This window comes from Antechinus flavipes, chromosome 1 (assembly GCF_016432865.1).
Source record: "Antechinus flavipes isolate AdamAnt ecotype Samford, QLD, Australia chromosome 1, AdamAnt_v2, whole genome shotgun sequence".
Lineage (NCBI taxonomy): Eukaryota > Metazoa > Chordata > Mammalia > Dasyuromorphia > Dasyuridae > Antechinus > Antechinus flavipes.
In genome coordinates, this window is record NC_067398.1 from 342,903,666 (window position 1) to 342,931,249 (window position 27,584).

At 41.8% G+C, this 27,584-nt stretch overlaps 1 protein-coding gene across 3 annotated transcripts in view; it reads left to right on the plus strand.

Moving 5' to 3' along the window:
• The first annotated feature begins 241 nt into the window (after nt 1–241).
• RAB26 (RAB26, member RAS oncogene family) overlaps nt 242–27,584 on the plus strand; it is a 37,826-nt gene continuing 10,483 nt past the window's right edge. Inside the window, exons 1-2 of one of the 3 annotated variants that reach the window (XM_051969518.1) lie at nt 242–380; nt 14,008–14,118. In XM_051969518.1, the coding sequence (XP_051825478.1) occupies nt 294–380; nt 14,008–14,118 (198 nt within the window). In that variant the 5' untranslated portion in view covers nt 242–293. Of the gene's footprint in view, nt 381–9,550; nt 9,988–14,007; nt 14,119–27,584 lie in introns of those variants that run through there. The other 2 variants (XM_051969517.1, XM_051969516.1) reach the window with 2 other exon arrangements.

Sequence of the window (27,584 nt, forward strand, 5' to 3'; positions counted from 1 at the left end):
GCAACACCTCCTATAACCCTCAGCCAACACCTCTACTGAACTCTATTCCTTGCTCTACCCCTCCTTTCCTTGCCTTCTCCCAGTCCAGCTTCCCTCCCTCCTCCCCAGCCAAACCTCCCAGTTTCCCTTCTCTCTTCCCTCTTGGAACTCTTTCCTGCACCGCCCCCTCAACCCTCCCCCTCCTCCCCAGCAGCAGCCGGGAGCAACCCTTGTGTTGCTGCCCTCAGTGCCTGCCCAGACATTACTGTGGCTGCTCCCACAAGCAGCTCCGGAGCTAAAACTGTCAGGAACAGATGGGGAGCCCAGAGACCTGGAGCCAAGGTGGTCGGCGACTGTCTGGTGGGGGACATAGTCCAGATTCCATGATGGACACGCTAAAGGTAGGTAATAGCAGACAGGGGCACAGGGATGGAGGGAAGCTCCAGGGCCTGAGGTTTGGACCTCTATCAGTCAGTTACTGTCACTCTTCTTCCCTTTCTGCTTCTCCCTCCACCTTGCTTAGGTCATAAAGACTGAGAGTGTGGGACTGGGGATTCAGAACCTCCTGAACCCTCAATGACAATCATTCTCAGGTGAGGTGGTAGGAAAAGTGACAGATTTGGGAAGCATCTTCCAGGGCTGGGGAGCCAGAATGAAGTCCAGTAATCTCAAAGGGAGAGAGAGCCTTGAAGGAAGTGCAGAGGCCCCATATCCCAAGCCAGAAGAATCAAACTTCTGTGACTTCAGATTTCCCAAAATCCACTAACATGACCCCTGTCTGAGATCCCTTTCTGAACTCTCTTCCAATGGTCACTATCTAGTCCTTGTCTGTTGGTTACTCTATATGGCCTTTCTTCCCTGATAACTTTTGGAAGAAATAAAATCTGGAGAAGTAGTTAATTAGTAATTGGCTGAGGTCTGAGAGAAGGGATTGCTTAGATCCATCCTACTATCTCACCATCACTATCACCACAGGATTAGGGACTATCAATCCTACATTGAAAACAAGGGGGATTTTTAACATGTTCTATGATCTCATAGGCATCAATCTAATTACTTAACTTAGCATTTATCAAGAGTCTACTGTAAATGAAGCATTCTGCTAAGGCCCAAGGACACAAAAGCTAAAAAATAAATAAATAAATAAATAAATAAAGAATAAAACCTAAGAAATTGTCCCTTCCTTCAAGGAATTAACTGAGGAAAATAGGTAGGAAATAAGCCTGTTTTTATCACCTACTATATACTAAATATATATAGCACTGTATTAAGTGCTTTACAAATATTAATTGAATTGATTCTCACAGCAATCTTGTGGTAGATGCTATTATTACCCCAGTTTTATAGTTAAGAAAACTGAGCCTGGCAGATGTTAAGTGAATTTCCCAATGTCAGACAGCTAATAAGTGTCCCAGTCTAAATTTGAACTCAGGTCTCTTGATTCCAGGCCTAGAGCTAGCTAGCTTCCTCTAGGGGATGAAGCCTGTACATAGATTAAGTAAATAGTAATTTAAAGAGGAAAATGACACTATTACTTGGGGGAAAGAAAAATCAATGAATAAGATATAAATATGAGAAGGCCATGGGTCTTGGCCTGTGCAAAACTATGAAGGCAGCAGACACAATGTTGAATGCAGGAAACAGCTAGTTAATCAGTTTGGCATAAAGTACATGAAGGGAAATAATTTTTAAAATGTCTGGAAAGCTAGATGGGAGTCACACTGTGGAAGGCTTTAAATGTCAGGTCAAAGTATTTGTCTTTTATCCTGGAGTAATAGGGAACCAGTGAATATTTCTGAACTGGAGATTGGCATGGTCAGAACTGAGTTTCAAAAATATCAAATTGGTAGCAGCGTGGAAGATGAATTGGAGAGAAGGGACTGGAATCAAGGAGACTAATGAGACAATGATTACAATAATCAGCTAAGATGTGATTAAAGATAGAAGGGGGAAAAGGGAGACAGAAACTGTTATAGAGATAGAAATGAAAGGAAGTTTCAAGTGATTGAATGTGTCAAAAGGGGGAAAGGACCAAAGTATGTTAAAGCTGTTTGTTAAAATTTCACCATGAGTAGTTACATCTTGGAAATTAGAAAATATTTTAAATCAGGACCTGATTTATTGTTTTGTTGATTGTCTAGACTTAAGTGATGGAGAAAACATTAAGAATGCAGATTAAACTTAAAAATGTGTCCCATATATTTTTGGGGGTAGTCGGTTGTTAAACATTTACCAGAACATCACTATGTGAGAGAAAGGAAAGAGTTAAGGGTGGCTCTGAGATAATGAGTAGATGACTAGAAGAATGATGGTACCCTGTACAGAAACAAGAAAGTTTAGCATAAAGGATGGGTTAAAAGAAGATAATAAGCTCTATTTTAGATATGTTGATGATGCGACATTGGAATTTAGGAGCTTGATTAGAACTGGTTTTATAGATAAGGGGATCTAATGAACAGAGATGTTCACTGAAGCCCTGGGAGTTAATGAAATCAACTGAGATTATAGGATAACTAGAGGGTCCAAGACATTCCTGGCAAATTTGTGCTTAGTGGCAAAAGTCGAATGATCCAAGAAAAGAGACTGAAAAAGCATATAGTCAGACAAGGAAGAGAAGCAAGAGAGAAAGAGAGCACTATCACAGAAATCGAAGGAGACAGAAGAGGAAGAAGAAGAACAAGAAGAAGAATAAGAAGAAGAGGAGCAGGAAGAAGAGGAAGAGGAGGAGGAAGAGGAAGAGAGGGGAGAAGAAGGAAGAAAGAAGGAGAGAGGTTTTTAGAAGTGGAACAGTGGAAATTAGCTATAGAGAAATCAAGAGGACTGAGAAAAAACCATTGGATTTAGCTTATTGATAACACTGGAAAGAGCAGTTTCTGAAGAATGGCAGTGTTGGAAGCCAGATTGCAAGAAATTGAAAAGTGAGTAGGAAGTGAGGAAATGGAGGCAACAAGGGCAGGCAGAGGATGGATTCCTTCTAGGAATTTTGCTGTAAAAGAAAGAGAAGATATAGGGTGATAAACAGCTTCAGGGGATGGAAGAGTCTGGTCTGGTGGATGTCTTTTAAGGATAGGGATTCCTGGACATGTTTGTAGGCATCCTAGAATGAGCCAGTGGAAAGAAGAGGTTAAAAATGAAAAAAGAAAAAGATGACAAGAAGAAATAATTGGGGCTAAAATCCTAGAGGAGATAGAAATCACATGTCAGGCATTGTACCTGATAAGATCAAAAGGCAGTCCCTCCTCAGAGATTAGAGGGCATATTGTGGATAAGGGAACATAGTTAAATTTTGTGCCTGAGAGAAAAGGGTGTCCGTTTCTGAGGGGTGGATGAAGAGATAGGAGAGCTGCTCCTGTCCGTATTTAGAGGGTTCTCACTGGTGTTGATGAGGGAAGACTACAGTCACACCTAAGGGTGATTTCTCATTAAGAACCAGAAGAAGGAAATCATGTGAAATGAGGAAATGGGAGGAGATCCACGGTTAAGCCTGACAGATAAGAAATCTTTGACCAGGGATCCAGTGGTGAAATCTAGAGCCAGTGACACGGTGCCACCGTGTGGCTTGTGGGCTTCATTGTGACCCAGGTTCCCAATGAGTTTGGGAAAGCCAGATGGCCCACTCTGATGGGCATCCATCTCTCCTTCCATGGAGATGTAGAGAGACTGGTTACATCCAGCGGAGCACTGTGGAGGAAGAGCTGTAAAATACAATCCACTGCTCCTATCCCAGAGCAAAGGGAAGGGATGGGTAGGAGCTGGAGCATCAGCAGGAATTCCCCCTCCCAGTGGCTGAGCCATTTCTGAGGAATAAATGGTTGCTCCCATTTAGTCATCTCATCACTGAGAGCTAAATTCTGACCTCTCAGGGATTCTTGCTTGCCCTTCTCAGAGGAAGGCTGGATGAGGTCTTTACAATAGGACACTGAACTCAAGGAGATAAGAAACTTAGCATCATTTGCCACAGGCATTCCACAAAAATGCTCATTTTGAAGTATCCATTCAAGTAGATTTTTTTTTTCTTTCTCTGATACCTGGATTTTCTAAGGCCAGCCCGGGAAGCAAAGCTTCTGGTAGGAATTCCTGCCTCATGTCTACTGCAGGGACTTCCTGCTTCAAGAATCTTTCTTTAAACATGTCCCTCGGAAGCTGCTTATTCGAAAACGATTGCCCTGACCCTTAGTATCTCAGCTATTCCACTCTCTGTCTGACTATGTGGTGATTATACATCTATGATTGTGTGTATTTGTGAGACCATATATAATTATCTATGTGGTTGCATGTTATATAAAGACATATGATGGTGTTTGTAAGTGCATGCAATTGTGTGTATCTATGTGTGTATTTTGATGATGGCCACACCAGTAAGAACCAGAAAATGGAAAGCATGAAAGATGAGGAGATAGGAGGCAGTCCCAATGGAACCCCTTAAGCTGGACAGAGATAAAGTCATTCTGTTATGTATGCCTTATATAACTGCATGTCTTGATAATACTGGTAACCTACATGTATATAAGTTGGGGTCATGTGGCTGCATATCACTACATATATGTAGATTTTGAACATGTATATGACTATATCGGCTAGTAGGAGTTTCATTTTAGAGATTGAAAGGACAGTGAGGGTCATCTAGTCCAATCTCTCATTTTATAGTTGAGGAAACTGAGGACCAGGGAAATTAAGTGACTTGCCTAGGTGTGAGATTCAAATCTAAGTCCTCTGACTCCAAGCCCAAGCCTCTTTTCCATGCTCATAAGTACGTATATGATTACATATAGCCACATCTATTTTTCTGTATGTGACTGCCTACATATTGGTAACTATTATATGAGAGAGAGAGAGAGACAGAGAGAGAGAGAGAGAGAGAGAGAGAGAGAGAGAGAGAGAGAGAGGAGAGAGAGAGAGAGAGAGAGAGAGAGAGAGAGAGAGAGAGAGAGAGAGAGAGGAGGGGGGAGAGAAGAAAAGGGAGAGGGAGAGGAACAAAGAGAAAGAGAACAAAGAGAAAGGTTAAACAGTGGCCAGTGGTGAAAGGAAGGCTGGTCAGTGATGGATGAGCACAGCCTAACAATCTAACTCCAGGGGGCAGCCTTTTCCTACAAGAAAAGTTCAAAACCTGTAGGATTCTTCTTGCCCTACAGTCATCCATTCCTCCTTCTATCACTTCCCTGCTGAAAGTAATAAGAATGAAAATCTCACACAGGCAGCTCAGCATAAATCCTAGGCTCAGGGACCTAAAGAGAAATCTTCCTTTCCACACCTTTACTAGTCACAGAATTCCTGAAGGATCTTCATTCAAGAGCTCTATGATCTTCTTGTAGAATGGGATTGCAGGAAGCACAGAGAACTAGAGATAGTTGGGAATTTGTTGGACTGGGAATGCCTCCTCTTCAAAAAGAGGTGAGAATCTGTGAATATGGCATGTGGCATATAACCAGTGAGGTCATTGTGTCTATTAGTTCTGTTCAAATGTTTTCCTTTATTATAAGAGAGAGTTCAATTACATGGAGGATAAGGTTTAAGGGGAAATGACTATGATGTAAAAATAAAAAGCATCAATAAAATTTTTAAGTTAAAAAATAAATAATAAAATAAGAAGTTAACCATAGCTGCAGTATAACCAAATACCATCAGTATTCCCCCCAAATAAATCAAAAACACAATTAACCCCCAAAAAGTACTATTTAAACTCACAACAATAGCACAACCCAAACCCCCACTAATCACAAGACTTAGACCTCCATACACAGGAGAAGGCTTAGAGGCAAAAGCAACAAACCCAAAAATTAAATTAAAAAAACTATCATCATTTCCATAGCAGTTTTAGTATGGACTCTCACCATAACCTAGAATAGATAATATCTAAGATTGCTTCCAGTTTTATGATTTCATGAATCTAGGATTTATAAAGCTAGAAATATCATAAAGATTGATATAAAATGTATATATGTTACATGTATGGATAAATGCATAAATATATATAATATAATAATATAACAAATACTATTCAAAAGACTATACTAAGACTTTTTGGAAATCCTGTACATAGAAAAATAGAAGGGAATTGAAGGAATGAGGAGAAGGAGGAAGAAAGTCTTTTTCTTCTTTTTTTGGGGGGGGTGGGGGGTGGGGCAAGTCTTTTTAATGCAGAAAGCCTACCCTACCTGGGGGTAGGAAATTTGGAAAGTTAGTTTCATTGAGAGTCTTAGTCCTATGAAAACTGGACTTCCCTGTGTACTCTCTAATAATCCTGTGCAGGGGAAAGGTCAACACCAGTAGGAAAAAGTCCTTCCTTCATGCCAGGCCTCAGAATCTGACTTTGAGGACTTGCCTCTCCCCTAAATGAGGATGAATGAGATTCTGTCCACTCAACCCCACCATCCATCCATTCCTTCCCTCCATCTGTTTCTGGTCATTGATGGTTGTTCCTGCTCTGCTCAGAGACACTGACAGAGAACCCCTTTTCCAAAGTGAGCGTCTGAGCTTAGAGAAGAGGTGAGGAGGGGGCTCCTTTCCCCTAGCTCAGTTTGAAATAATTAAAGGGATGAGAATGAAAAAACCAGGGCCTGGAGACAACAACTTTTGCCACAAAGGCAGGGTTAGTCACTTTGAATGATGGCTTACTCTATGTCTCTTTCAATTCACAGTCCCCAGCCTTCTTCTCCCTTGGTGGCTCTTCCCTATAATATGTTCAATCTTTTCCCCTCTAATGTCTTTTTCTCTTCCAGTAACCTATTTGACTTCCATTAGCCCAGTAACCCGGAAATCTCCCCTTAATCCAGAAGCTCCTTTAAGCATAGGACGGTATCCTATTCCTCCCCTTTCTCTTATCAGATTTCTTTAAAAAGTCATCTACACCTGCCTTCCACTTTCTCATTATCCCCTCACTTCTCAGTCCCCTGCAGTCTAGCCTTAGTCCCAATCACTCCACTAGTTGCTCTCCCTGGGTCATTAGTACCTATTGTGAAATCCAAAGGCTTTTCTTCTAATTCTACTAAAGCAGGATCATGTGGTAGGAAAATCACTGGACCTGGACTTGTGTGTTAAATTTCCTTGTATGTAAAATGAGAACTTTTGGCTATACTGTTTTTATGATTTCTTTCAATTCTAAAATCCCTAGATCTTGCTTGTTCCTTCTTTTGCATTTGATGTTTTGACTTTCCCCTAGCACTAGGTCTGATATCAGATGACCTGGATTCAAATCTCACTTTTACTTGTGTGATTATAGGCAGAATGAGTCTGTGGGAAAGGAGAGATTAAAGATGAAAAAAGAGAAAGATGACAAGAAGAAATAATTGGGGCCCAAATCTGGAGGAGACAGAAGTCACATGTCAGGCATTGAACCTGACAAGATTAAAAGGCAGTTCTTCCTCAGAGACTAGAGGGCACATTGTAGGCAGAGGAATATAGCTAAATTTGTACCTGGAAGAAAAGGGTGTCAGCTTCTGAGGGGGTGGATGAACCATTCTTCCCAGACCTCAGTTTTTTCATCTGTAAAATGAGGAGCTTAGACTGGATAGCCTCTGAAGTACCCAAATTTCTTATTCTTTTCCCTCCCTTGGTACTTATGACACTGCCCTCTTTAATTACTAGTTCTTAGTTCTCTTGCTCCTACTTGATCTCTTTATTGCTTTCCATCATTTTTCCACTTCCTAAATTAGAGAATTTTCTAAAGTTTTCTTTAAACTTTCCTCCCCTCCCATCCCCGTTCTCCTTTTTTCTCTCCCTTCTCTTCTCTCTATAATAGTTTTCTTATTGAAATCACCATCTCCCATGGCTTTACTTAACACCTTCATACAAATAAAAAAATCTGTATTTCTAGTCTGGACCTCAGAGCTCCAGGCCTGCCTTTCCAAATACTCACTATACATCTCCACCTGTATATCCTTCTGGTGCCTCAAATCTAATGCATCCAAAACCCGAACTGGTAATTTTCCTTTAAAAGCTGTCCCTCTGCCCAACTTTTCTTTCTTTTTTATTTATGGTAGATACCATCCTCTAACTAGTCAACAATCAAAGCTTGAAAGGTTTGTCAAGCTTAATTCATCGTTTTTCTTCTTCCCTCATTTTTTTTGGCAAGTCCTATAAATTCTATCTGCAGTATCTATTGAGAATTTCATCTCCTTTCCATTCAGTCATCACACTGGTTCAGGCTCTTATCTTCTCTTGAAACAGCCTCCTTTGCTTCCAGTTTCCTCCTTCCTTCCTTCACAGAGCAACCAGATTAATCTTCCTAAAGTGATCTAGCTGTACCAAATTTGAAACTATATTATAAAGAAACAATCATCAAAACTAGTTGGTACTGGCTAAGACATAGAGTGGTGGATCAAGTAGGATAGGTTAGGTACACAAGACAGTAGTCAATGTCCTGTGTGTTTGATAAACCTAAAGATTCCAGCTTCTGGGATAAGAACTAATTACTTGACAAAAACTGCTGGGAAATCTGAAAAATAATGTGGCAGAAACAAGTCCTTGACCTACATCTCCCACCCTATATCAAGATAAGGTCAAAATCGGTACATGATTTAGACATAAAGACAGTCATACCCGATTAATCTTCCTAAAGCATGATGTTAATTGTGCTGTTCTCCTACTCAAATGGTCTCCACTGTCCCTGGAATAAAGTTATCCTGACATTCAGGGTCTTCCACAGTTTGACTCCAACCTACCTTTTCGATCTTATTCATATGATTTTCTTTCACAAATTTTACTTTCTAGCAAAACTGGGACTGCTTGCCCTTTTCCTATCTTGCTCTGAATTTTTTCCACCTCTGTACCTTCTATGCTTCTCCTGGCACCTTCTCCTCTCCCGATATTGACTTGTTGAAATTTTTCCGTTACCAAGACCCTTCTCAGGTGCTATTTCTTGAGCAAAGTTTCCCTGAAGCCGAAAATGAATTCTCCCTTTTCCTTAATGTCTCCTTCTTAGGCTTTTCCTATATACTTATCTTAGTGAAGCATTGATATCTTATACAAATATTATCGACTACCATTTGCATTATACTATCTTATCCCTTCTAAATCCACACGGTCAGGAACCACGATCCTCACAATGGAATATAAACTCTTTTGTCCTGTTCTGCCCAGAACCTAGCATGGTGAGTGCCTTGTATGTACTGAGTGCCTAATAAATGCAGATTGAATTGAATTATTTCATCTCTCTCACCTAGCAAAATGGCTTCCACATCGGAGGTGTTTAATATTTGTTCAACCGAGTCAAATATGTTTGTGTGTTGTGTGAGCCTATCTGTAACGCGTGTCCGTGCGTGGCTGTGTGCTCCCTCCCTCTCCCCCCAAAAGGTCAGTCCCGAATGGCGCGGGATGAAGGAGAGCTATAGAAGTCGACGGGATAGCAGGGGGGACTTCCTTTTCCCCTGCCTGCTCTCAACTCCCCCAACTCCCCCAACTCTGGGATCCTTTTCCCCTGGGCATCTCCCAGCGACCGGTCCGATGCTGTTTGCACCGGCTCAGCCCTCTCCCGACCGCCGCTGGTAAAGGGGGTGAAGCCCAGGGGTTGAATAGCTGCCAGGCCTGTCGATCAGAGGCAGGGTGGGCCAGGGGGCGTGCCGGGAGAGGGGCTTCTGCTGGGTTGGGCCGGGCTGGGCTAGGCTCAGCTGGGCTCTGGGCGGGGCCGGGCTGGGGATGCGCTGTGCTGCGCTGGGCACTGCGCCGCCGCCGGGCTGAGGATGCTGGCGCTGCCGCGGGGCGCTCGCCGCCGTCTGGGGAACAGAGCAGCCGGAGCAGGAGTCCGAGCGCAGTGAACGTCGTGCCTCGGGACTCCTAGGACCCCGGGACCCCTGCCCCACGATGTCCAGGAAAAAGACCCCTAAGAGTAAGGCGGGGAGTACGCCCGCCTCTTCTCTGCCCACAGCCAAGGAGAACGGGCCGGTGGGCTCCGGAGGGGGCGGCTCTAGCCCGGGCCCTGGCCCTGCCCCCGAGACACCGAGGAACGGGCTTCTGCTGTCAGGCCGCCCGTCCCTCAGCAGCAGCGGCGACTTCTACGACGTTGCTTTCAAGGTAAGCGCTGGGATCCTAAGCGAAACAGCGGGGGAGGGGAGGGGTGAAGAACGGATCCTGAGAGGTTGGTGGACAGACGGAGCACAGATCCTGAAGGCACAGACCACAGGCTAGGAGTGGATGGCAGAGGGGCAGAGGGGCTGGGGAGATTGCCCCAGGAGCACACATCGTGGGCTGGCAGTGGTTGGCACAGGGCTACAAATCCTAAAGGACTCAGAGCAGTTGGCCCAGAGTCACAGACCATAAAGGCTGGGAAGGGAGAAGAGCAGCGGCAAGAGAGAACATGGACCCCTGGGGTAGGACGGGCAGACTTTGTCCGCAAAGGGTGCAGCAGCAGGTGGTCTAGGGCAGGATTCTGCTGGTGGGGACCCTGGAGTAGTGTGAGAAGTGGAAGCTGGGCTGTGACCTTTACTAAGCAAACACTTGCAGCCCCTTCCCAAGTTCTGGCTTTGCTTCAAGCTCTGCAGGGCCCCAGGTTGGAGTGGAAGATCTAGAAGCCTAGAAAGGAACTTGCTAGCCTAATGTCCTGATCCCTTTCTACTGATGTCCCCTTCTGTTTTTGGCCACTGGAGCTGGATGCAGACAAAAGAACCTTTGCCTGTCCCTCACTCTTCAGATTTGTTATGTTGGAGAGATGAAAGGAGTAAACCCTCCCCACAGGGCTGGTGGACAAATGGCCTAAGGCATGTACTGCTTCCTTACCTCTGCCTCTTAAAATCCTTAGCTTCCTTCAAGACTAAACTCAGATGGTATTTTGGCTTTGGCTATTACTACTCTCTTCCTCCTCAAATTATCCTGTAATGTGTTACTTATCTGTGTGAATGTTGCATTCCCCTTGTTGAAGGTGTCTTTGTATTTCCATTACTTATCATGACATTTTGTATATAATAGACACTTAATAAATGTTTACTGTGTTGCCATATTGAATTGAAATTGGGGACGATGAGTTGTAACTCCCCTAAAGTCAGTAGTTTCCTTATAGCACCCATTCCCAGGGACTTGCTTATTTCTCTGGGCAATCTGGGGCAGCCTCCTGACAAAGTGTTGACCCAGGTTACTGAGTGCTGGAGATGGGGACCTTTGACAACAATGAAAGATCCTAGTCTGTCTGGAAGTAGTCAAGCAGTCATGGACACCATTGGGGCTCTTAGTCATTAGACTTCCCAAGAAGTTCAGACTGATACAGCCTTCCCATCAAGCCCCCTAGGCAGACTTAATGAATTGGAGAGTGGATGGTGGTTGTAAGGTTTAGCTGTTTCTTAATCTTGACCCTGGGGCAGCCAGCCCATCCAGAATCTGAGAAACTGGCACCAACTTGAATAAGGAGAGGTCAGCACCCTGTGAAGTATGCTTGTCTTTCTGCCCACAGTGGCTAAAGACGAGGCATATGGAGGGAAAATGGGGGGTTCTGAATAGACACTTGGTCAACAAGTGGGGATTTCCACAGCCTAGGGTCAAAAAGATGAGTCCTTGGTTTAGGGGACCATTCCAGGATCTGGTACAGACCAGTTTGAACCCTTAGTTAGGCAAAGCATTGACTTGTTGTACATGGAATTACCCCTGCCCCACATAAGAACATGTGTAGTAATTTCCTCTCTCCAATTTTTTTACCTCCCTGGGGGAAAAGACAAACCCAAGAGGAATATTCTACTTAGCTATATTTCATGTTCTCATTTCATATTTCATGAGCTCCCCCAAGATCATAGTGGGACATCAGTTTAAACCTGAGAGGCTCAAACTATATGTAGGGGAGCAGTTATGCTCAGATTATACCTCTTAAGGCTAGAGTTTTGTTGTGGAGACAGAGGGTGGAGTAGGGGGGTTCAGATCACACCTAATGAGTGTAGAGAGTGAAACACAAATCTCACCTCCTTAAAGTGAAGGTATTAGCTAACATAGGGGAATCAGATCATACCTCTTGAAGGGAAAGGTGTTAGGTGGAGGTGGGGCATCAGATCATCCTCCTGAGAGTGGGGAATAAACTAATAACTCTTGAAGACTGGTAGTGCCAGTTTGGGGAGAAGAGGTTTCTGCTCAAATAAACTCCTAAAAGGATATATATATGAAAGAATATATATATATATATATGAAAGAATCCTGGATTGGGGGAACAAGTCCTGGGTTCCACTCCTAGCTTTACCAATGAGCTGGAGATCTTGGATAAGCATTTAATTTCATTGAGCTTTGGTTTTCTCTTTTGTAAAATGGGAGTATACATACTCCCTACCTCACAGGGTTGTCATGAGGATCAAGTACTTTTTTAAAAGATATAAATATTTTATAACCTATACAGCATAACATAAATGTTAGCAATTATTTCACCACTTGGGGGAAGACTAAATAGAAGTCAGGTAGGTGACTTGGCTGACTTTGGTAGTGGCTCTGACAAAAGGCATGATACCTGGGCTTACTTTTCTTGAGCCTCAGTCTCCTCTAAAATGAATATAAAAATATTTGTGTTGCCTCCTTCATGGGCTGTTGAGAAGAAAGTACTTTGTAAACTTTAAGGCATTATAAGAATGTGAGTTTTATCATTACTGTTGTTATTTTTGAGAGGTAGCAAAGCATTTTTTAGATAGAGAGGTAGCTTTGTAGCCTTTTTTGTAGTGGCAAGGAACTGGAAACTGAGTGGATGCCCATCAGTTGGATAAATCGTTGAATAAATTGTGGTATATGAATATTATGGAATATTATTGTTCTGTAAGAAATGATCAGCAGGATGATTTCAGAGAGGCCTGGAAAGACTTACTTGAACTGATGCTAAGTGAAGTGAGTAAAAAGAACCAGAAGAACATTGTACACAGCAATAAGATTACATCAATTCTTATGGATTGTGGCTCTTTTCAACAGTGAAGTAATTCAGGCCAGTTCCAATGGTCTTGTGATGAAGAGAGCCATCTGCACCCAGAGAGAGAACTGTGAGGACTGAGTATGAATCACAACATAGTATTTTAACTTTTTTTTCTTGTTGTTTGCTTGCATTTTGTTTTCTTTCTCATTTTGTTCCCTTTTTGATCTGGTTTTTCTTGTGCAGCATAATTGCAGAGATATGTATAGAAGAATTGCACATGATTAACATATAATGTTATTATGTGTTATTATTATTATTAATAATACTATTAAATGATAGACTTACCTCTAGGGGAAAGGGTGGGGGGAAGGGAGGGAGAAAAAATTGGAACACAAGGTTTTTCAAAGGTAAACGTTGAAAACTATCTATGCATATGTTTTGAAAAGCTTTATATAAAAAGAAAGAAAGGTAGCCTTGGAGTCAGATTCAGATTTTGACTGTGACACTTATTGACATGCATGACTTTGGACAAGTCACTTAATCTGCAAAGACAATTCTAAATTAGTAGTCAGGTAGCAAGAACATATTAAACATTTGATTTGTGCTAGTCACTGTGCTAAGACTCATAGACAAATCAACAATTTGCATTAGTGAAAGCACTACACACTGGGAGTTCCCTATGCCAATAAATCATACCCCTCTCTGCAGAAAAAAAAAAAAAGTGTTATATCCCATGGGAAGTAGGAACAAATTACAGTATTCCCTGGGGAATGGCAGAAGGTAGCCATTCAGGCACAGTTCATAAGAGGGAGAAGCTTTAGACTTTCTATGCCTCCATCATACCTGGGATCCTGAGGGGTAGTGGGATAAGCAGGGACAAGATTCATTGCTATTTTAGCTCTTTATTAGTCTTTTCTCTTTTCCTGCTCCTTGCTTATTGCTTATTGTTTGTTCCACTGTGAGGGAAGTGGGAATAGAAGCTGAGGAACCCAGAAATTTGTGGCACTCAGGACAGAGGGGTAGGCTTGATTGTATTCACTGTAACCTGCTGAGGATGAATCAGGCTGAGTGGACCTGAGTCCCAAGGCTGGGTCTCTCCAGGGCTGACAATGTGCTACCTGAGGTCCATTCTCCTAGAGGATCTTTTTCCTAATGAGCTCCCGGCTTTCAGAGCTGGTGACTATCTTCTTCCCTTATTGCCTTGATTACCTGCTGTACCCTCTCCTCAGGTGATGCTGGTAGGAGACTCAGGAGTGGGGAAGACCTGTCTGCTGGTTCGATTCAAGGATGGTGCCTTCCTGGCTGGGACCTTCATTTCCACCGTGGGCATAGATTTCAGGGTAAGAGTCCAAGCACTTTTCCATCTCCTTAATCAATTTCTTGCTGATGAGGGGATTGCTAAGATTAGAAGTTTAGAGGAAGGGGGCTGACAGGCTGAAAGAGTAGGGGTCTTCCTGTCTCTGGGACAACTTCTGGTCATGGCAGCTAGAAATCCCTGGGGAATGGTGCTGTATGGGAAATATCGTGGGTGAAAGCCCTCCCCGTTTCTCTCTGATCTCTCTTTCCTTGTTTTTATGTATGTGGGTGTATGTGTCTTTCTATAGGGGGGTGGGGTGGGAATCTAGCTCCTCATGTCACCATGTGAGGGATTCAGTAGATCCCTGCATGCTGGCTCTCTCTCTCTGCTCGTTGCTGAATTGTCTATATCTGTGCATGTGCCTGCCTTTTTATGTCTGTGTGAGCCCTTTTCTCTAGAGAAGCTTGAGTCAACGGTATGTGTTATATATGTCTCTAGCTGTGATTTGTTAAGTGTCTGTCTCCATCTTTCAATCTCTATGTGAGTATCTCACTGCATCTGTTTCTCTGGCTGCATTCTGAGAGACAGACACAGAGAGCAATTCCTGGCAATCCATATTCCTAGGGAAGGTCTGGGTTCTGATATCCAGGGTCCCCATGGGGAATGAAAAAACAAAACAAAATAGAACAAACCCTTTCTCTCTAGTCCCAAATCTCCTTAACTTGCTTGCTCTGAAATCTCAGGATTCAGAGTTTGGTTCTAATTTCCTGATGAAGAATAAGTAACATGTAGTCTGTCTATCTTATAACCTAATTACTGACATGTTTTTATCAGAGGCTGTAGCCATGTGCACCATTCAGGCAGACTTGGGCCCCTTTTACCCTGGGGATGGGGGGGAATAATGTGATTTGTCTGGCCCTGCCCAGGGCCCCTGACACACCTTGCCTCTGGAACTGAATAATTCTTCTGGAGACCAGGCTGACTATCATTGAATTCCACCTTTCCTCAGGAGAGATCTCCATGCTCAGCTCAGCATGGGCCCCTACAACTAAAGGAAGACACTTGACATCCTAATGTCTGAGCCAAAGTGGCTAAATTCAATTCAACTTAATTATTTACTGGTTATTCAAAAGTTGTATCTTCTGGGCTTCTAATTAGGGGCAGGGAGGCCTGTGGGAAGACTAGAAGGCTCTCTGGAGGCTCACAGGCATAAAGCCACTTGGCAGATCCCTCTACCAGTATGGGGAGATTATGGCTCTAGACAAAACCCCTCCTCCCTTCAGAGCCCCTGCTGCCTACTTCTCATAGGATAGAAAATCTCCCTATAATCATATATCACTCGGCTGTATGTGCCTTCCAGCCCTACCCCAACCAAGTCTGTGAGCCCAAGAGGGAACAAGTAGGCAGCTGAACAAGTCTCAAGCCCATTTTCTCTGGTGGCACAGGCTACTGTGGGGTAGCCCAGATATCCCTTAGGGTTTGGGAGAACTAAAAGCAGAACATGTGCTTTTTGGTCCAGAGTCCTAGCAGATGCTGCTTGGATCTTCCCTATCCTCTACAGCTAGCTGGCCTGAGTGGGTTCCCTGGGGCATCAGGATGGGGCTGAGGCTGGAGGAGAAACTCAATATTAGATTGGGTTGGTATGAACTGGCTGCCACTGAAAGGATTTCTTTTCCTCTGCCTCTCTTACTCTCCAAGGCAGATGAGAGCCAAAGTTTACCACCTCTCCCCAGTCTATGATCCTCTTACTCCCTACTTGAGGCTGACCCTGGAAAGACCAACTTAAAAAGTGAGGGACTGAGGTTATGTAAGGGCAGAAGTCCTGGGCATCAAATTAAACTCCCTGTCCAATAAAACCCAAGCCCAGGATGGGCTTTGCCAACTCTGCACCTCTCTTGATGTATATGGAATTTTTAAGTAGGGCTGGTTTTTGTGGGGGTAGAATTGAGTGACCTGGGATATCACTCTGTAACTCTGCACTCATGTGAATCTAACCAACAGAGCCAGCAGAGTACAAACTGTTGCTCTAGCAACACCCCCCCCCCAATCCCACCTCCTCTCCCAGGTCTGGGCTTCTTGTGAAAAAAGTGACTCACTGAAAGCACAGGTGCCATGCATGCCCTCCCCCAAAGTCCACACCTTCCCTCCTGCTCCAATGGATGGGGAGCTGCAAGGTGCTCCAGGCTCCTCCAGGCGTACTCCTGATAAATGTGTTCCCTGCTCTCAAGGTCACCTGGAGTGGTCTCATGGGCCATTTTATTCTGAAGCTCCATGGCACCCTGTTTAGGCGTCTGCTACTGGGCAGCCTTCCTGTGGCAGCAGGGGGGCTGGGCGTGGTGCTACCACTGCCGCCTGCTCCCTGAACACTCTGTTCCCTCCAATGTGCACATTAATATTCAAACCATAATGGCATTAATCTCACTTGGCTCGTCCTTAGTCCCATAAGGTGCTGACGTGATCGACCATAATAGCCTGGGATAAACCCAGGCGCCTCTCAAATGAAGAGTATTTAGCGCACTAAATAAATAGTGTTATTTGTAACAAACAAAATAAAATCCAACTTGTCAACAGAGCAGAACAGGGCATAGAAGCTTGTCCTATTTTTTTTATCTGCAGGATGGAAACAGTGGAAAGAGTACTGCATTTTGAGCCAGAAGACCTGTGATCAAATTCTGGTTTTGCAACCCATTGCCTATTGCTACTCTGGGTACAGAAATTCATCTCTCTAACTGAATCTGTTTAATAGGTTCAGAAATCTGTAGCTGGCAGCCTAGCCAGAAGTCAGCTAGTCCAATTCTTTTATTTTACAAATCAGGAAACTGACGCTCAGGGCACCTAAATGACTTGCCTGTTATTATATAGGTAAGAGTCAAAGGTAGAATTTGAATCTGGGTCTTTCTAGCTCAAGAACCAGGATCTGCATTGTACCATACCATTTCTTCCTCTATAAAATTAAGGGATTTGCTCCTAAGATCCCCTCCTGCTCTAAACGATGATGCTGGGATCTTTTGTTTTTCTGGGAATTCTAGAAATTTGTGCTTGGCTTGAATCTCCTCTCTGCAGTCCCCAAGCATTGAAGGATACTTAGTTTCTGATTTCTAAGGAGTCCCAGAGCTTTGTCAGTTTTCAGTAAAGAGGAAGGAGAGTCCACTGGATAGAGGGCTAGACTAGATGTTAGGAAAACTTGGGTTTCAGTCCTACCTCAGACACTTCCTAAGATGTGAAATGTGTTTCACCAAGTTGTTATAAGAACCAAGTAAGATAATATACATGAAAGGAAAAAGAAGTGGATCTATGATTTCAGTGGTATAATGAATTCCCGGACAAGGAAACTCTTTCCACCAATGCAAGAGGGCATCTAATCTGCAACTTGGACTGAGGAGCTAAGTGACTTGTCTACAGTCACACAGCTAGTATGTGTTAGAGATGGAACTTGATCTTTGTGAAAGCAGGATAATATAATCACTAGAAATTTAGATTTGTAGTCAAGAAGACCTGAGTTCAAATACTGCTTCTAACTAATTAAACATATTCATTCATTCATTTATCTATTTGTTTACTTATACTTGAAGTGATCAATAAATACACACATGTATATATTTTTCTTCTTTTTTTCTCTTCTCTTTCTCTTCTTTTTCTTCTTCTCCTTCCCTCCTCTCTTCCTCCTTCTATTTGCACCATAACAGCCTATCTCTCATGTAAAGCACTTTGCAATTTTTAAAGCACTATATAAATATTAGTTATGATTATTATTCATTCATTTATCTATTTATTTGTGTATTTATTTATACTTGGAGTGACCGTCTATACATATACATATATGTTTATTTTTTCTCTTCTCTTCCTTCTCTTCCTCCTCCTTTTCCTCTTTGCAATTCTTCTTTTTTTTAATTATTATAACTTTTTATTGACCAAACCCATGCCTGGGAAATTTTTTACAACATTATCACTTCTTTTCTGACTTTTCCCCTCCCTCCACCCCCTCCCCCAGATGGCAAGCAGTCCTATACATGTTAAATATGTCACAGTATATCCCAGATACAATATATGTGTGCAGAACCGAACAGTTCTCTTGTTGCACAGGAAGAATTGGATTCAGAATGTAAAAATAACCCAGGCAGAAGAACCAAAATGCAAACAGTTTGCATTCATTTCCCAGTGTTCTTTCTTTGGGTGTAGCTGCTTCTATCCCTCATTGATCAATTGAAACTGAGTTAGATCTTCTCTTTGTCAAAGAAATACACTTCCATCAGAATACATCCTCATATAGTATCATTGTTGAGGTATATAATGATCTCTTGGTTCTGCTCATTCACTTAGCAGCAGTTCATGTAAGTCTCTCCAAGCCTCTCTGTATTCATCCTGCTGGTCATTTCTTACAGAACAATAATATTCCATAATATTCATATGCTACAATTTACCCAACCATTCTCCAATTGATGGGCATCCATTCATTTTCCAGTTTCTAGCCACTACAAACAAGGCTACCACAAACATTTTGGCACATACAGGTCCCTTTCCCTTATTTAGTATCTCTTTGGGATATAAGCCCAGAAGTAACACTGCTGGATCAAAGGGTATGCACAGTTTGATAACTTTTTGGGCATAATTCCAGATTGCTCTCCAGAATGGTTGGATTTGTTCACAACTCCATCAACAATGCATCAGTTGCATTGTTGTGGAGTTGTGAACGAATCCAGCCATTCTGGAGAGCGATCTGGAATTATGCCCAAAAAGTTATCAAACTGTGCATACCCTTTGATCCAACAGTGTTTCTATTGGGCTTATACCCCAAAGAGATACTAAAAAAGGGAAGGGGACCTGTATGTGCCAAAATGTTTGTAGCAGCCCTGTTTGTAGTGGCTAGAAACTGGAAAATGAATGGATGCCCATCAATTGGAGAATGGCTGGGTAAATTGTGGTATATGAATGTTATGGAATATTATTGCTCTGTAAGGAATGACCAGCAGGATGAATACAGAGAGGCTTGGAGAGACCTACATGGACTGATGCTAAGTGAGATGAGCAGAACCAGGAGATCATTATACACTTCGACAACGATATTGTATGAGGATGTATTCTGATGGAAGTGGATTTCTCTGACAAAGAGACTTAACTGAGTTTCATTGGAGAAATGATGGACAGAAACAGCTACACCCAAAGAAGGAATACTGGGAAATGAATGTGAACTATTTGCATTCTTGATTTTCTTCCCGAGTTATTTTTACCTTCTGAATCCAATTCTCCCTGTGCAACAAGAGAACTGTTTGGTTCTGCAAATATGTATTGTATCTAGGATATACTGCAACATGTTTAGCATATATAGGACTGCTTGCCATCCTGGGGGCGGGAGGAGGGAGGGAGGGGGAAAAAACGAAACATAAGTGATTGCAAGGGATAATGTCGTGTAGAAATTATCCTGGCATGGATTCTGTCAATGCGAAGTTATTATTAAATAAAAATAAAATTTATTATAAAAAAAAAAAAACAATGCATCAGTGTCCCAGTTTTCCCACATCCCCTCCAACATTCATCATTATTTTTTCTTGTTATCTTAGCCAATCTGACAGGTGTGTTGTGTTATCTCAGAATTGTCTTAATGTGCATTTCTCTGATTAATAATGACTTAGAGCATCTTTTCATATGGCTAGAAATAGTTTCAATTTCATCATCTGAAAATTGTCTGTTCATATCCTTTGATCATTTATCAATTGGAGAATGGCTTGATTTCTTATAAATTAGAGTCAGTTCTCTATATATTTTGGAAATGAGGCCTTTATCAGAATCTTTAACTGTGAAAACAGTTTCCCAGTTTGTTGCTTCCCTTCTAATCTTGTTTGCCTTAGTTTTGTTTGTACAAAGGCTTTTAAATTTGATATAATCAAATTTTTCTATTTTCTGATCAATAATGATCTCTAGTTGATCTTTGGTCACAAATTTCTTCCTCTTCCACAAGTCTGAGAGATAAACTATCCTATGTTCCTCTAATTTATTTATAATCTCGTTCTTTATGCCTAAATCATGGATCTATTTTGATCTTATCTTGATATATAGTATTAAGTGTGGGTCCATGCCTAATTTCTGCCATACTAATTTCCAGTTATCCCAGCAGTTTTGTCAGATAATGAATTCTTATCCCAAAAGTTAGGATCTTTGGGTTTGTCAAACACTAGATTGCTATAGTTCACTATTTTGTCTTGTAAACCTAACCTATTCCACTGATCAAATAATCTATTTCTCAGCCAATACCAAATGGTTTTGGTGACTGCTGCTTTATAATATAGTTTTAGATCAGGTACAGCTAGGCGACCTTCATTTGACTTTTTTTCATTAATTCCCTTGAGATACTCGATCTTTTGTTCTTCCATATGAATTTTGTTGTTATTTTTTCTAGATCATTAAAATATTTTCTTGGGAGTCTGATTGGTATAGCACTAAATAAATAGATTAGTTTAGGGAGTATTGTCATCTTTATTATATTTGCTCAGCCTATCCCAGAGCACTTAATATTTTTCCAATTATTTAAGTCTGACTTTATTTGTGTGGAAAGTTTTTTGTAATTTTGCTCATATAATTCCTGACTTTCCTTTGGTAGATAGACTCCCAAATATTTTATGCTATCGGCAGTTATTTTGAATGGAATTTCTCTTTGTATCTCTTGCTATTGGATTCTCTTTGCAATTCTTAAAGCACTATATAAATCACAGTTATGATTATTATTTGGTTAGTTGGTTGTTTCCTAGATTGTTGCTCTGGGCTTCCTCTGTGTTTTTGTGGTAGGGTTGTACCTGGCCCCATAGCTTTTCCAAGACAGATCACCCAAGATCACCTTGATCACTCAGCAGTCAGGTTTTCTGCCTTTTCTGAAATACTGCCAGGAGGTGGTTTGGTGCAGCTTGAAGCATCTGCTGGGAAGTCAGAGCTAAGGCACCATATATACTCTGGTTTTTAATGCAAAGACCTCCTCCAGCTGCTGGCCAGCACAGACCTGCTCCTATTTTAATCTCTTGCTTAGCTTTGCCTGGCAGCAGCTATCAGAGCCCCAGTGACATTAAGATGCCAAGTCTGTTCTTTAAAATGGAGCTTTCAGCTACAACCTGTAGGATCAAGTGGTAGAGAGCCTCAGAAAGGGGCTACTTGCTTACCTCCGCCCTTGGACCAGCCTGAGGAAAGAGCAGAAGGGCTATTGCTCCCATCGTTCCCAAAACAGAGGGTATCCCACAGAGGCAGAATAATACCTCCCTCCTGAATCCAAAATGCTCCATGACTCTGATTGCTAAGCTCTCACAGATGTTGCAACACCTGAATAATTGATGCCCAGCCTTTGTTGCTATAGAGAGCATGCTGTGGTGATATTTAGAAAGAGATTGGGAGTGTGCAAAAACTGAAGCTCTAAGATTCTGGCTAGATAGCAGGTGGCCCCTTAGCCCATGGGTACTTCTGAGCCTCCATCCTGCTACCCACATTCATGCCACATTCTGGCTGCTCTCCACCAACCTGTCTCTGGCACAGCCTACAGAGTTGGCAGATGGCTTGTCACCCAAGCCCTTAGTACTGGGCAATGTTACTGATTTGCTTTCTAGAGATGATCCATTGTGGCCAGAGCTCCATTGTCTGCATATGTGGGATCAGGAAATGGAACATAAGTCAACATGACCCAGGAAAGGAGGAGAGGAGGCTGTAGAGTTATAATCTCACACTTTTAGAAATGAAAGGGACTTCAAAGGATAGCTAATCCAGCTCTCATTTTACAAAGGAAGCCAGAAATGGGGAGACTTCTTAGCTGATTTCAGTAACAGAGTAAAAAGGTGATCACTCACAAGATAGTTAATCAGAAAAGGTTTCCTGAAAGATCCAAGCTTTGAATTGGCTCTTAGAAGAGGAAAGAAAAACATCAAAAAACAGAGAAATTCAGGTGGAACAGTGCAGAGGACACAACAGTGAAGTTTTAGATTTATGCCACCTTGGGAATGGGGTGGAAGGGGCAATGGGATGATAGACTGGGACATTATTTTAAGAATGCTTGAGGATGTCAGGTCTTCTGTGAGCTCTACCAAAAAGACATAGACTGTTCAAATTATGTCAACAAGCACTTATTAAATATTTACTGTGTGTTAGGTACTGAAAAAACATGTAGAAATAAAAAAAAAAGATAGTTTCTGCCTTCAATTAGCTTACCTTTTAGTATGGAAAAACACCACATGAAAGAAAAGTAAAAATTGGGATAATGGTATGGAGATGGGGAAAGAAGAAGAGAAAGATGACGGTACCTGGTAGGGAAAGAAGGTAGTCCAGAGAATCAGGAGTTCAGCCTTTGAAGGAATTAGGACATGTTTGACTTCACTTCTTAAAGTGAAGGCTTCTGGAGGGAACCAATCAATGAGACAGAGACAGAGAAACAGAAACAGAAACACTGATAGAGAAAGAGAAACACAGCATGACAGATGCAGGCTCCAGAGATAAAGAATGCTTCCAACAGGAGGGGTAGGATAGACATGGAGACTTCATCCTGGGTAAAGAGGTTTCAATGGCATGATAGATAAAGTGGATAGTTAGGTAGGCAGCTTGAAGAGGAATGAGGACCATTCACAGAAATGAAGCCTGTTCACAGAATGACAGAATTTCTGAGTAAAAGAGCTTCCAAAGACTAACTAGTACTAGAGATTTCCTCTACAAAACATTCTACAAGTGGTCATCCCCTTGCAACTTTTGCCTGAAAACTTCCAATGAGGAGAAACCCATCAACAACTGGAAAGCCCTTTCCACTTTGGGAAAGTCCTGATTACTAGGAAGTTCTTTATATGAAACTTAAGTCTGCCTCTTTGCAACTTCCATCCCTCCTAATTCTATCATTTGGAATCAGACAGAGAAAATTTAAATACTTGAAGACTGCTATCATGTCCCCTGAGAATCTTCTTTTCTCCAGATCAAAAAATCCACACATCCATCCTTTAACAGCTTCTGATGTGATAAAGACTCAAGACCCTTCCCCTTCCTGAAGATGTTCCTAACTGTTAACTCCCAGACCTTAACCAAGGGGCAGAGAATCTATATCTCTGGGTCTAGCCAAGCTTCAAGGGAGGGGGGAAACCCAGACCTGGACCTTGGAGGGTATTCAAGATAACTGCAAGAGGAGACTCACTCACAGGAAACAATTAGAGAACAATTAAAGGCCAGACTTTTACATGTCCTGAGACTTCAGAAGGGGAAGAGCTCTAAGGAAGCTGGAGTAGACAGGAAAAGATCCTTGAGCTGAGCTTTAAAGGATGGTAGTAAGAATTTTGAGACTGGGTGTTGAGATCAATCAACCAAAGGTTAGGACCCAAGATAAAACAAAGTTATACAGGTCTCAGAAACTGGCTCGGCTTTCCAGCATTGACTGATTTTCATCTAATTCCTAAAGTCTATATTCTGTCTTCGTTTTGGTAGTTCACCTTCCTCAGGAGTAGGCAGGGGCTGTTGTTGTTATTCAGCCATTTTTCAATCATGTCTGACTCTTTCTGATTCCATTTGGGATTTTCTTGACAGAGATACTGGAGTGCTTTGCCATTTCCTTTTCCAGCTCATTTTACAGATGAAGAAACTGAAGCAGACAGGGTTAAGTGATTTGCCCAGGATCACATAGCTATTAAGTGTCTGAGATCTGATCTGAACTCAGGAAGATGAATCTTCTTGCTTGGACCCAGTGCTCCTTCTCCTGAGTCACCTAGCTACCCCAGCTTGCAGACAGAAGGTATCCAATCAATGTCTGCCAAGTTAAAAAGCCATCTGTGTCTAATCAGTCTTTTCTCAATTGACCTTAGGTCTATGTGGTAGCTAAGATAAGGTCAGAATTCATCTCGGGGCTACAGAATAAAACAAGGTTATTCCAGGATGGAATTCATGATTTTGATCTATCAGTAGTTGGTTCTGTCATGTGTTCTAACTAGTGAGCTCACCAAGCATGGACACTTAACCCACTCGGGGCAAACTTCTCTCATGTCCCCCACAGCCTTCTCTTTCATGTGTCTCAACCCACTTTATCAACTCCCTCTGTATTCAGTAGTCAGTCAATAAACTTTTATTAAGTGTCTGCTATGTGTCTGGCACTCTGCTAGGCACTGATGATTTAAAGAAAGACAAAAATAACCTCAGTCCACAAGGAGCTCTAATTTAAACTTTTGTAAGAATAGAAATTAATTTTGAAAATATCTTATTTTCCCTCAATTACATGTAAAAACAAGTTTCAACATCCATTTTTTACATTGTTGATTCCGAATTTTCTCCTTCCCTCCCTTCTTACCCTCCCCCTCCAAGATGGTAAGCAATCTGCTATAGGTTATACAGGTGCAATTATGTAAAACATATTTTTATATTAGTCATTTCTGAAATCTAATCTTAATAAACATTACTTAAGCAATAATAAAGAATTTTGTGCTGTACTAGGCACTGTGTTACAAATACCAAACCTAAACAGATTCTGCCAAATAAGTAAATATGAAATGATTTTAAGAGGGAGAGAAACAGCAATTTGGCAATTCAAGATAATTCCCATAGACTTGGGATGGAAAATGCCATCTACATCCAGACAGAGAGAACTATGGAGACAGAATGTGAGCCAAAGCATTGTATTTGTTTGTTTGTTTGCTTTTTTTTCCTCAGGGGGCTTCCCTTTTGGTTTGATTTTCTTGTACAACATGACAAATATGGAAATATGTTTTAAAACATGGTTAACCTCTATTAGATTGTTGTCTTGAGGACAGTGGAAATAAGAGAGAGAGGAAGAAAAATTTGGAACGCAAAGTCTACAAAAATACATGTATTTGGAAAAATAAAATACTATTGAGAGATTCTGTGATCCTAAAAAAGGAGGGAGGGGGAAAAGAGCTAATAACTAGGAGAGACTTTGTTATAGTACTTGAGCTTTGAAGAAAGTTAGGGAAAAGTTCAGTCTAGTCAGTGTAGAGATGAGCAGAGGATGCATTTTGACATGGGGGGCCTGCTCGGACAAACACAGAAGCTGCAGATGGCATGCCATGTTTGTGGAAGAGCTAACAGGCTAGTTTGTCTGGAACAGAGCAATTAAGAAATGAGTAGAAAGGACAATGAGAGCCAGAAATGCCAGCCTGAGGAATTTGTATTTTATCCTGGAGGCAGTGGGGAGCTATTGATAATTTTTGAGTACACGAGTGACATGATCAGATTTGTGTTTTAAGGATATCCATGTGGCAGCTCTGTGGGGGATGAATACAAATAAGATAAATAATGGAGGCAGACAGAATTATGAGTTTATTGCAATAGTCCAGTCTAAGGTGATAACAGCCTGCTAGGGCCTTTCCTTTGGGTAAATTAAAGCACAAGGAGGGAGGGAGCTCAATGTCCTTAGCCTGCCCTGAGAGGATAGTCTGGAGTGCTATGATTCCTCTGCTCTCTTAAATGCTCTTAACCAAACATTTATGAAGCACCTATAAGGTACTAGTTATTGGGCTAAGCTCATATCTGTAAAGATATTATCTCATTTGATGGAAGGAGAATGCCCCAGAATTGTGGGCAGCTCTTAGGAAATCTGGAGGGGAATTGGGACAAATCAGAAAGCAAGGACAGGGCTTAGCAGGTTCCCTGGAAGGAAGGAAGAAGCAATCGGGACTTCTTTTAAATGGTGTTTCATTTCTGTTAATTGACCCTCAGTTATCCTGGGATCAGTGATGGGTTATAGGATTGTCCAGTCTTCTCCTGGCCTTTATCCTGGCCTGTTAGTTTGGCAGCAGCGAAGGCCCAAGGCCCAGCATCCCTGTGTGTTCCCAGAGGTGGGAGTGGAAGTAGGAAGGGTGGTCTATATATAGAGAACCCTGCCTGACCACGTGTCAAGCGCTAGGTTTTGTGGGAGGTTGGGGCTCCTTTGTTAGAGACTGAAGTGCATTATAACAAGTCTATGGAGAGGAAGGGCTAGAGATAGGAAAGCAAGGTGGGAGGTTTCAGAAGCCTCTGGTTCAGACATAGGTAGAAGTGATGGATGTGCAGTATCTGAACCCTATCATTTCCAAACCATAGGTAACCTAGGTTGAAGCAGGGAACCGTGTCTGTATCTCTCAGTGTGTATAGGACTTCATTATTAGCAAGTAAGTTCCCTTACATAGTTTCTAAGCCCCCGTCCCCCCCTACTCAATTAAAACCTACTGGCCTTTTTTCTATTTTTAACAAATTCTGTCCTGAAGAGAAATTGGAAAATATTTGTAGCTGACGTTCCAATCAGTTCTACACCCACTAATTACCCATAACAAAGTCCAATCACTTAATTATAACTGGATTTGTAACTTTCTTTCCTGTCTCTGATTCCATGACTTCTGAGAATGGATTTTTTGAGGCAGGAGTTGGACAAGATACTTCTGACCACCTCTTCTAAAGGGGAGGTGGACTTCATAACTGGTCATTGACAATTCCCTCCCCCTCCCAATTCCAGATGCAGGCTATTCCAGACTCTTCACACCATATTCATAGAGATAACTTCTGCAATGACCAAGGTGTTTTCAATCTTTACAGACTCTTAATGACCCCACAACTCTTAGTAGGAAAGATCTGTTGATGTTGCCTAATAGATTTCTATCCTCCACCCTCCATATACCCTGTTTCCCCTTCCCTGGAAACCCATTCCCCCACAATGAGGCTAGTCAGGTAGGAGGCATCCCTCTAAACACAATAAGCCCTCAATAAAAGTTGATTGGGTTTGATTTTTAATTGATTTGAATGGATTAACACCAAGATTCTTCCAGATGTCACAATCTCCAAGCAATCAAAATCATCCATCATATGAAGGACAATGGAGAGCTAAGTTATGGGCAGAATTAGGGTTAGAGAACGTTTAAGAGTATTTAGGTAAATTTTGTGATGAGAAGTCTATAAAAACTGAGATAGGGACATATGCCTGCACATATTGACTTAGAAAACCACAATTTAACATTATCTATGTTATATTTTTATTTTGTTAAACATTTCTGTTACATTTTGAACTAATTTGGGGCCAGCTACCACATGGATTATTTTAAGAGTGACAAAATGTTAGCAGTGGAAGTGACCTCAGAGATTTCATCACATATGCAAGCCTATGGTGGTAAATGACTAGCTCAAGATCACAGAGTGAATTAAGAGATAGAATAGAGTTTAGCATTAGGGTTTTTTGACTCATAGAGGAAAGGGAAAAGAAGAATAATTTTTATTTATTTACCCACTATGTGTCAGGCACTGTGCTAAGTGCTTTACAAATATTTAATTTGATCCTAGGTATGGAGTTCTTTCACTTCACCACACTCCTGTTAGGTTTTTTTTCTTATAAATAACACATCCTCACATAGAACATCTGACCTATGTGTGGTGTGAAAAGAAAGTATTTGGATATCTGAGATTTGGATCATTCTGGCTTTAGAGAATCTACATTTTCCACCATTTCTGGAGAGTAGATTTGTACAGCTGTGACTACATTGATGGTAGCTTTGGAGAAGGGAGTGAGGCCTAAGTAAGCAAGAGCTTTAGGCA